The 11,540-nt window shown below is 38.6% G+C and overlaps 1 protein-coding gene across 1 annotated transcript; it reads left to right on the top strand.

Moving 5' to 3' along the window:
* Positions 1–5,819: 5,819 nt before the first annotated feature.
* LOC117621721 (zinc finger MYM-type protein 1-like) lies at positions 5,820–11,150 on the top strand. Its single transcript, XM_034352272.1, has 3 exons — positions 5,820–6,005; positions 6,103–6,317; positions 9,377–11,150. Exons 1-3 carry the CDS (start codon positions 5,820–5,822, stop codon positions 11,148–11,150), a joined length of 2,175 nt encoding a protein of 724 aa, XP_034208163.1.
* The last annotated feature ends 390 nt before the right edge of the window (positions 11,151–11,540 follow it).

The raw sequence follows: 11,540 nt of genomic DNA, 5'->3' as shown, positions 1-11,540 counted from the left end.
GAGATGATATGATTGTGAGGTCACACGTGGCGTAGGATTTTTCAATGTGCTGACAGACCCCATACGTGGCGTTGGATGTTCCGGCATATGGGAGATTTTATGATTGTTAGGTCTCAGGTGGCGTAAGATTTTTCGGCTTTGAGACAGACCCCATACGTGGCATTGGATGTTCCGGCGTATGGGGAGGTTTTATGATTGTTAGGTCACACGTGACGTAGGATTTTTCGGCGTGCTGACGGACTCTATACATGGCGTTGGATGTTCCGGCGTATGAGGAGATTTTATGATTGTTAGGTCTCAGATGGCGTATGATTTTTCGGCTTTGAGATAGACCTCATACGTGGCGTTGGATGTTCCGGCGTATGAGGAGCTTTTGTGATTGTTAGGTCCCACGTGGCGTAGAATTTTTAGGCGTGAGGACAGACCCCATACGTGGCGTTGGATGTTTCGGCGTATGGGGAGATGATATGATTGTTAGGTCACACGTGGCGTAAGATTTTTCGGCGTATAGGGAGATATTGTGATCATTGGGGAAATGAATGAAGGATTGTGGTACTGCATTGGAAAGAATTACGTGTGGCTTGATCCCTCAATAAGAGTACGTAGGCAGCCTAGGGTAGTGCCTAGGTGCAACCACGGGTTAAACTTTTATTGAGTGCGGTGCGGACCTTGTCGTCTGGTTTCGCTTCGGTTTATGTGAGGGCCAAAGGCTGAGTTTGTGAATTGCATGAAATTATATTGTGCGTGCTGCCTGTTGGGATATTAAATGTGTTTTATGCAGGTTGAAATTTTTGGGAATGTTCAAATTACAGGGGAGAATTTGCCAAAATTTCGGTAGAAAGTCTGGGTCTTTAGTAAGTGGACCCGGCATCGGTGATGTCGGAATTTCCACAGGATTCGTCTCAGGTTTTGGGAAATTCGGGGCTGGTCCTGTCATTCTTTCTCCTACCAACTCTTGCCATGGAAGAGGAAAGGAAAGAAGGTGAGGTGGTAGCCAAAAATAGGAGCTCATTATTGAAGCAACTGCGGGAAAGCCTTAGAGCTCCCAAAAATATTGTTTTTGTGTATTTGGACAGAGGAAGATTTCACAAAATGGGATGAGTCAAAGGGAGAGAAGAGAAATGAAAGGGGAGACTTGGCAAAATTGGAGAGAAACCATAAGGGTTTCTTGGAACTTGTAAATGAGGAGCTTCCAGCGGCTATAAAAAAGGCCATCTCCTACCCATCAAACACACACATCCAGAGAGCAAGTTTCATCTCTCATCCCAGAAACCTCTACAATTTCAAGCCTCAAATCCTCAATCGCTTCCATTCTCTCTTCTAGCAAGTCATTTCAGAGTCTGACAAAACTTCTGTCAGGTTGCTGAAAACTACTCAGCACACCCATTATTTCCCCCATCTCTCTCTCTCCCTCTTCAACAAACCCTTTTAGAATCCCTTCCCCCTTTTCTTCAAACCCCTGTCTCTCATAGGAACTCACGACTTCTCTCTCTCTTTAATGCTAAACGCATGATTGCTTTGCTTCCATGCCACAAGCTTCTCATGTCAAGCTAAGAATCTACCTGTAAGCGACTGTTAGTTTTGCTGGTGAAAGTAATCAAGGTACTTCCTAAGGCTCACTACCCTTTCGAAGCATTCTTGTGGTCTAATTCTTGAACTCAGACCCAGGGGGTAGTTTTCACAAATTTGGCCCTTTACAGCAGCCCAGGCATGCAGTAGCTACCGGAACGAAAAAAAGCCCCTACAAAAATAACATATAAAAAAAATTAAAAACTCATTTTTATTTAAACATACCCAGATTAGAGGGTCGTGGCGGCCCATCCATTCCCAAGCCCCTACCCATATGGAGAGGGGTTGGGTCATTAAGTTGGGGGTCATCTCCAATCCTCTGTCATCTTTTGGTCACCATGACGATTCTCCTCCTCCCGACAAAGCCGTTGAGGCTTCCCGCTGATCACTCTCCTCTGATTCCCAATTAGTTGCTTTCTTCTGGGTTTTCATTTTTGGTCATCTGGGTAGGTTTATTTTTAAAAGTTTTATTTATTTATTTTTATGTTATTTTATATAATTCATATAAATTCTTTTACTTTTACGGATTGGGCGTGGGGTGGCTCCCATAGTGGATACGTCATCAGTTAACATTTGATCAGATGATCTACTTAACAAAAGGCTTAAATTGGTTAGATTTGAAAATCATGGTGTGTAAATTGAAGAAATTGAAACCCGTCGGCCTATATTAAGAATGATCCCAAAAATCTAAGGGGTTTTTTTGTCGTAAGCCCATAAATTTAAGAATGCAAAAGATTATGATTTAATTGGTATGGAAGATCCTTTCATCTCAATTGGTATTTTGAAAGAAAGAATATTTGAATTCAAGTATTTAGGGAGAAATTGGATGAAGGAAAGAAGAAAGAAAGAATGAGGAGAGAGAGAGAAGAGAGAATATAGAGGACATAATTTTAGTTTTTTTTAATAGGAAAATTGGGTAAAATAGCCTTTTTTTTCACAACTTTTATTATATAGGGACAACAAAGAGACACTATAGAGACAACAAAGAGACGCTACCGCATACAGAGGAAGTAGCTCTTCCTTTATCAGCAACTAGAAACTATAGGGACAACGAAGAAACATACGAAGTAGCTCGTCCTTTATCAGCAACTAGAAACTCAGTTCAAGGAAAGTACCTAGCGTTTAGAGCTCTATGAACTTGGGAAGAAGGATTTTTTTAACAATTAGTGCTTGATATTTAAATCCCTGAATCCAAGGCCTCGATCTTCTTTTGGAGAGCAAATATGATCCCATTTAAGCCAACTGATTGTTAGATATATGCCATAGAAGCCAATATAAAATAGATAATTCTAAGAAAATAATATATAATAATCAAAGGGGCAAGAACGTTGCTTTGGATACATAACGTACACAAAGTAACAAGTCCATGGAATAAGATATAAATGGAAAGTGGTCTAAAGAAGTTAGATGCACGACACCTTTCCATACATATAAATATCGTATCCTAAAATGTTCCTAAACATAGGATCACCAATTGGACAATGGTGACCCGCAAAGACTGGTACATATTATGTCTGCTCAATTGGGAGGATGACTAGTCTCTAGTCATTCGTGTAGAGACACTGAGACAGATGTGCAGGTGCTCTATAGAAGATGGATTCCACTGAACGCAATCAACTTTAGAATTCTTGTATGGAAGTCTTACTCACAAGTGTCAAACAAAGAATTCTAAGTTGTGATAATGCAAATTAATCCTTCGACTTGAGACATCATAGTTGTCTTATGCATATGTTGTTTCTCTTTGAGAGCATTATACGGTCGTATCAAAATGATGTGACTTAAAGGTGTTCCTCATGATTCTCAGTGTGTACGCAGAGATAGGTGAATATACAACAAGGAATCTCTGCTCCTAGTAAGAAAAGAAAATACTCTAGAGATATGATTCTTGAATCTTTGGCCAAAGTATTGGATGAAAATTGAAACAAGAACGTTGTAATTTCATCGAATTGAATCATATAATCTAGAGATGTCATATTAGGGATCTTGACACAAGTTTACCATATCCTAGGAATATGACATAGAGTATTGAATTAGAGAAGGATTGAATTGCATTGTAATCAGAAACTGACTAGGTTCTCTAAATGAATTCTTTTTAGCTTGGGTAGCCATGAAATACTGATAGGTGTCACTCATTGCTCTTGGAAGCCTTGTAAGGACTAATTATAATTAGCATTCGCCAATAGGGAGAATTGTATAGAGGGATACAATTCCCACTTGATTCAGAGTAAATCATTAATACCCACTACCTTGCTAATTAGAACCTATAAGATCACACACCGAAAATGAATCAATTAGGAAATTATGAAAAGAATGAATGATTTTGTGACTTGGTCAAAGTCAATGTGAAAGTCAAAGGTCAAAGTCAAAAGTCAAAGGTCAAATGGTTGACTCGACACTTGACGCGGTCAACTAAGGATGACCGGGACCAACACTCATTAGACAAGTGAGTGATTGAATTAGTCAAGTCACTAGAGTAATTAAATTGATTAGATTAATTTAATTATTCAATTAACTGGAAATTCAAAAGGGATTTGACCATATGGACTTGGGCACATATGTGACACATTATAAGATTAATGTGTTGGACCAAGATAACAAAAGATGACACACAAAAGCGGGGGTGTGGCTACACTAGGGTTTGGGGGCATTTTTGTCACTCTTGTGACATTTTTGATCCTATGAGTGTGTAGCTATGGAATCCTATCATCCTAGGGTTTTCAAGTTGGTGAAATTGGAAGAGAGAAAACATCAAGCTCTCTCTCCCTAACCCTTTCAATCTATCACATCAAGTGAGGGTGCTAGCACCACTCTTCACTTGTTGTCTACTCATTCTCTCATCCTATTCAATCCTTGATGAAGAGCTTTGGGGAGGTGCATATCTTTGTACCTATTTGGAGAGCTACAAGGTGGAGAATCAACATCAAAGGGAGAGCCAATAACAAAGAGACCACTCCCTCTACTTGAACACCATTCTTGGTTTCAAGATTCGCTTAAAGGTATGAACATCTTATCATTCTCTCAAATAGGATTTAGAGAGTCTTTCGTACACACTTTCATAGACTTATAAAGATTGGGACCAAATAAGACTTGCATGAATCCCTAGTGTATTTAATGCTTCCTCTCTTACTTTGATTTCAAATTAGATATGGCTTGCTAGGTGATTTATACTCTCAAAGTTTGGTTGTAGAGTTTTTAAAAATCTCTACATAACTCCATTCCCACAATATTCCCTTCACTGATGTCCCTAGCTTTTGCAGCATTACTTCCCAAAGAAGATGTGACAATAGAATTAAGCTCTTTACAAAATGTAGACAGGAATTTAAAAGCAATCATTGCATAGTTTGGGCTAGCTTGAGCAATCACTACAAAAAAAAAAAAAATGGCAACTGTCACCATTATTTGGTGACATTTGCTGGAGTGACTAAAGGTTTTAGTGACCAAATGTCCCTAAATAATGGTGACTGTTGCAACTTTTTTTTTGTTTTTGTTTTTATTTTTGTTTTTGTTTTTGGTTTTTTGGTTTTTGGTTTTTTTGTTTTTGTAGTGAATGACATTTATGAGAATTGAAGAGACCTATAATCATGCCAACAACAATTCTAAGAATCATGCTATATCTTCTCCTCGGCTTATTACCATGTGATCATTGTTGGCCCTACAATAATTCCTATAATCCTGTAATTTCATAGAATAGATTATTTTGTTACCATATGTAATTTCCTGTAGTCAAACATATCCTTGTATATATTAAAGATCAATATATAGTAAAGACCAACTGAGTCATTCTTCCTAAACCTCATTTATTCCAAATTCCTCTTCACGCCTATTTTCTTACATGTATCTGAGCCCATAGGGGCTAGTGATAAAAATAATAATAAAAAACTCGATCCCAGTCTTATGGCTACTAGAGAGTCCTCCCCAATCTCTTCCTCTGCATACTCTCTACTTTCTTCAAAAATTCTGACACCACCATGATAAATACACTTTCCATAATCCCCACTTCTTTCAACATCTCTCACATGATAAACACACCTATGGACCAAAGCAACTACCTTTGCTGGAGATCGTAATTGAAGACGTTCTATAGCTTCAAGATCTAGAGGACACAATGAAGCGTGAAACCAAACCACCAAAGAAATTGGCTGACAAATCCACTAACCCTGAGTACTCCAAGGACAAACTAGTCCTAAGTTGGATCAAGGCAACCTCTTTTCCCTCAACAAAGACCATTCTGATTTCTTGTACCTTAGCCCATGAGGAGGTGGTCTCTCCTTAAAAAACGACTTTCTCTTCTCTTCAAAATTCATATCCGCACTATCCGTGATCAAATCCGCACCTTTAAGAAAGATTCTGAAAAACCCATCACTGAATACTTGATGCATGCAATGTCTCCCTTTGATTCACTCACTGCCGCTAGCTCAACCATGAGGGATGAGGAAGTAATAGAATATGTCCTTGACGGACTTAGACATGAGTACAAGGAATTCACTACTTCCCTCACTCTTTTTTGATGAATTCTAAGATCTTCTTGTTCAGGAGGAACAACTCTTCAACAAGATGTCATCAGTCTCAGTGTCAACTGGTGTCTATCGTGCTTCCGCCGATCCTCAAACCCACTTCAACATTGAACGAGGGCCACCAACAACACCCATTAGTACAATAGATATCGAGGGCAAAGACGAGGTTGTGAACTCGGACGTCGAGGTGGTGGATGACGCTCAAACAGAAACAACAACTAGAGCCGTCGCAGGGTCTCCAATCACAATGGTGACATATCATGTCTGCCCTCTAGTGACAATCGTCGGCCTCTTCTCGCAACGCCAACACAACCACACTACCAATTTGATGTTATTTGCCAACAATGTGACAAACCCAGTCACACATCTATTGTGCGGAAGAGTCAACCAATTGTGAGTGAAAAATAAACAACAACTGGCAAGAGATAAAAGGAACAAAACTATACCAACAAGAACACCAAGATTTATACTGGTTCGGCAATGCCTACATTCAATTTGGAGATGATGGAGTAATCCACTATAATCAAATGAGAGAATACAAAAGTGTTTAACACTTAGAAACCCAAACTCCAAATATTCCCAATCTCACACACTCACAATAGGAAGAGAAAACTAAAAATACAAAGCAAAGAACAATTTAAGAGAATTTTCTTCTCTCTAGCCGAATGGCTTCTTGCTGTTTCTCTCCCTCTTCTCTCTGTTATTTTGTTGGGCTACTTCTCCTTTTAAAGCCGAAGGATGAGTGGCTTTTCAAAAAAGCCAACAGGGGAGGGGTTGCAAATCAAGTCAAAAGGCCAGCCATGAATGCATGCCTTTTGTCTCTCACATGCTGTTATCCCATCTCTGCCAATTAATGCTGCTATCCCATCTCTGCCAATTAATAAAGCCCAACGCTCAAGATAAAGGCAAAGCCTAGAGCTGCCCGTAATTAATGCATTCTCATTTGCAAAGTCAATTAGCCGAAAGTGTTTTCCACATTTTGATATTGTTTGAGCCAATAATCAACAACATCTAGAGTGGGTCCTCAATGTGGCAAGTTTGCCTATGTTACTGCAGCCAATGAAAAACCACCTTCACTGTCTGGACCAGTCAATGCAAATTGGGTTGTTAACTCAGGAGCAACTCACCATATGACATAAGATCCATCCTTTCTCATATAAGATCCATTATTACAGTGATGATAACCAATTAAGCATATCATATATGGTAAATCATCTCTATCCTATCCACATGGTTCCTTAATTCTTAATTATGTATTATGTGTTCATGCCATAAAAAATAATATCTTATCCACACGTCGATTTTGCCGTGACAATTATTTTTATTTTGAAATGGATTATAACTTTTTTTTTTTTTGGTGAAGGACAAGCAAACGGGGATGGTATTACTCACTGGGAATAACCATGTTGACATGTACTATATATGTGCTAACTCTCACATTACAAGAAAGTTCTTCTTCTATGGAGAGAGAAGCACTCATGATGTGCGGCATGTAGGCTTGGATACCCTTCTTCGGATATTTTTCGTATGTTGGTCAATAAGTACCATTTACCAATCAGTGGTACAACTTCTTCAAATAAAATTTGTCACATTTGCCCGTTAGGTAAAGCATGTAGACTACCTTTCTCTTATTGTAGTTCTCATGCACAACATCCCCTTGAACTTTAACACCTTGATGTATGAGGATTAGCAACTATTTTATCAAATTATGGCTACAAATTTTATTTGTCACTTGTTGATTATTCATGGTTTGTGTGGCTACGTCCTTTGGTAAGAAAGTCTAATGTCTTATCTACAATTTTTATTTTTAGAAGGATGGTAGAAAACAGATTTGATGGAACCATTAAAATGATACAAATTGATGGTATATCCTTTACACGCCATAACAAAATGGCATCGTAGAAAGGAAGCATCGACATATAGTGCTTATTGACCCAATCTCACTTGCCAAAAAGCTTTTGGGTTGAAGGATTTACCACTGTAATATTCCTTATAAACCGGTTGCCTCTCCAAAATTTTGGGCACATTTCACCTTATGAGAAGTTGTTCAAACACCTACCAGATTATCACTTTCTCAAATCCTTTAGCTGCACATGTTTTCCTCTGATGGTCCCATATAACAAACACAAGTTATTGCCTAAATCTGTCAAATGTGGATTTATCGGGTATGACAACAATTACAAAGGATACCGGTGCTTGGATATCGCCTCATGTAAAGTGTATATTTCTCGCAATATTCAATTTGATGAGTTAACATTTCCTTATCAGGAGCTTAAATCCAAAACCACACAAGGTGAACAGTAAGCACAACCACTATCCTTGGAACCCATTATTCTTCCAAATGCTAGTTTGAACTCAACAAAGAAAGCCTTCTCCTTCCCTCATGAACCAATAACAGCGAACCAATCACCAAATTTTAGGACCACTACTCAATTTCAAGACCAAGCTAAAGTCCTATTTCCCAAACTTCAACGCCTTCTCCACTTGTGGATTATCATGACCAGTCTGTAGGGCCCATCCATTTTTTCCAACCCGCTGCTCATGTAGCACCACCTGAAAATTTATATAGTAGTCCCCATGCTTCACGTAATGCTGTTGTTAATCACCAAGCATCATCCATCAGTCCTACTCATTCACCTGATCAGGGACGGACCCACAGTGGGGTCAATGGGGTCAAACGACCCTATAGACTCCATGAAAGCAAGGTAGAAGGTTCCTTTGAATTGGGGTGTGACCCCATGAATGGCTGAAAGGAGGAGTTGCAGACACTGAGAAAGAAGAAGTTGAACAAGAAATCTGTTTTTTTTTGTTTTAAAGAAGCTGGCCAAAACTGCGTCGTTTTGGCCCAGCTTCTAATTTTTTTAAAAAAAACAGGCTGGCCAAAACGGCGTCGTTTTAGACCAGCCTAGCGTATTTTTTTTAAAACGCGTTGGCCAAAACGGCGTCGTTTTGGACTAGCAGTGAATTTTTAAAAAAAAACTTGCTGGCCAAAACGTCGTCGTTTTGGACCAGCAGTAACGAAATTTTTTTTAAAGACCTAGCCAAAACGAGGTCGATCTGAGTTTTCATCTCCATTTTTCTAAGCCTTTAAGTCCTCCATCTCCAAAAGCTTGCTAACCACCTCACAATAAAAATTCCTCTAAACCTTTACTTGAATTGAAATTGAATTTATGATTGTATTATATTGTTTTGATTTATTGGATGTTTCATTTATGAATTTTTTGTGGTTAATTGGTATAAATTTGGTGTTCTCTTGAATTGATTTTAGTTATTATTTTGATTAATTTATGTAGAATTATGGAAAGATTTTTTAAGAGAAAGTCATCATTGGGTAGTTCGGATAGTGTGGGTAGTTCAAGAACTTCAAGTTCAAGACAAAGTGAGTTAGATGAGGTTTTGGCTAATCTTCAGGCAGACCCGGGACTAGGAATTCGTATGATTGAGTATGATACTAATATTAGAGATGAGGTTCGAAGAGCATATCTACAAAAAGGACCTTGTCAACCTAGAGGTCATTCTTTCCCACAAAGTAATATCTCAGGAATTAATCGACGCTTCATTCCCCAATGGTTTGATGAATTTGATTGGTTGGAGTATAGTGTATCTAAAGATGCTGCATTTTGTCTTTATTGCTATCTCTTTAAATCCAATTTTGAACAAGTGGGTAGTGAAGCCTTCACTGGAGCAGGGTTTAAGAATTGGAAGAAAGGGAGAGAAAGAATGAAGGTGCATGTTGGACCGGTTGGTAGTGTTCATAATAAAGCTAGAGAAGCCGCTACAAATTTGATGAATCAAAATACACATATTGAAACGGCTGTGAGCAAACACTCTGAACAAGCTCGTATGGCATATCGAAGATGCTTAATTGCATCAATCAAGTGCACTAAGTTTCTATTGAGACAAGGTCTTTCTTTTCGTGGAAATGATGAAAGTGCCACTTCAAGCAATAGGGGAAATTACTTGGAGCTATTGCAATTCCTTGCAGACAATGATGAGAAAGTTAAAGAAGTTGTGTTGGAAAATGCTCCGGGGAATCTCAAGTTAGTAGCTCCAAAGATTCAAAAAGATATTGTCAATGCATGTGCCGGGGAAACACTTGATGTCATCATGAGTGATTTAAAAGATAGATTCTTTTCTATATTGGTGGATGAAGCACGTGATATTTTTGTGAAAGAGCAAATGGCTATGGTGTTGCGTTATGTGGATGACAAAGGGCATGTAATTGAAAGGTTTGTGGGGGTTCAACATGTTACCGACACCACTTCAAGTTCACTAAAGGATGCCATTGACATATTCTTTTCTTCCAATGGTTTGAGCTTTTCCAAGTTACGAGGACAAGGTTATGATGGAGCTAGCAATATGAGAGGTGAGTTGAAAGGCCTTAAAACAAAGATTTTGAGAGAACAACCTTGTGCATACTATGTTCATTGCTTTGCTCATCAACTTCAACTAGCACTTGTTGCCGTAGCAAAGAAGAATATTGATATTGCCTCTTTCTTCACAACCACTAATAGTGTGGTTAACCATGTTGGAGCATCGTGTAAGCGGCGTGATGCACTTAGAGCACAACTCCAAGAAGAACTTGTGATAGCTTTTGAAAATGATTGTCTTATAACGGGGCGAGGTTTGCATCAAGAAACAAGTCTCAAACGTGCCGGTGACACACGATGGAGCTCACATTACGGTACCATTATTAGCATCATTTCTATGTTTTCATCTGTGATTCATGTGCTTCAAATGATTATTGATGATAATCCCAATGATAGTGCCGGTGAAGCAAATAAGATTCAAAGGGAAATGCTTACTTTTCAGTTTGTGTTTCACCTATTCTTAATGAAGGCTATATTGGGACTCACAAATGATGTGTCACAAGCATTGCAAAAGAAAGATCAAGAAATTGTGAATGCAATGGCTTTGGTGAAATCATGCAAGGAAAAGCTACATTGGATGAGGAATAATGGGTTTGATGCATTGGTTGAAGAGGTGTCTTCATTTTGTGACAAACATCATATTGATGTTCCTAACATGGATGAGGCCTTCGTACTTCCAGAGGAGGTCAAGGCGTAATGCTCCAATAAAGACAAATCGTCATCATTATCGTGTGGAGCTCTTTATTTATGTCATTGATGAGCAACTTACGNAGTTAGATGATCGTTTTAATGAGGTAAATACTGAGTTGCTTATTTGTTTGGCATGTTTGAGTCCGAATGATTCATTTGTAGCTTTTGATAAACAAAAGCTACTTCGTCTTGCTCAATTTTATCCTCAAGACTTTTCGGATGGGGATCTTTTGGCACTTGATGATCAACTTGAGCTTTATATTCATTATGTGAGTTCGAGTAGTGATTTCTCTGACTTGCAAGGGATTGGTGATCTTGCAAAAAAAAATGGTGGAGACAAGGATGCATCGAGCATTCAATTATGTGTATTTGCTTATTACATTGGCTCTAGTTTTAC

The sequence above is a fragment of the Prunus dulcis genome, chromosome 3, assembly GCF_902201215.1.
Source record: "Prunus dulcis chromosome 3, ALMONDv2, whole genome shotgun sequence".
Taxonomy (NCBI): Eukaryota; Viridiplantae; Streptophyta; class Magnoliopsida; order Rosales; family Rosaceae; genus Prunus; species Prunus dulcis.
The sequence above is the reverse complement of the archived record's forward strand: the minus strand, read 5'-3'. Positions and strand labels throughout refer to the sequence as shown.

Bases quoted from the DNA above. Each gene is read 5' to 3' on its own strand.
- LOC117621721 (XM_034352272.1), top strand. From the start codon at position 5,820: ATGAGGAGGTGGTCTCTCCTTAAAAAACGACTTTCTCTTCTCTTCAAA. The intron at 6,006-6,102 runs GTAATAGAATAT...CTTCTTGTTCAG, and splicing joins CAACCATGAGGGATGAGGAA to GAGGAACAACTCTTCAACAA. The intron at 6,318-9,376 runs GTCTCCAATCAC...TAATTTATGTAG, and splicing joins ACAACTAGAGCCGTCGCAGG to AATTATGGAAAGATTTTTTA.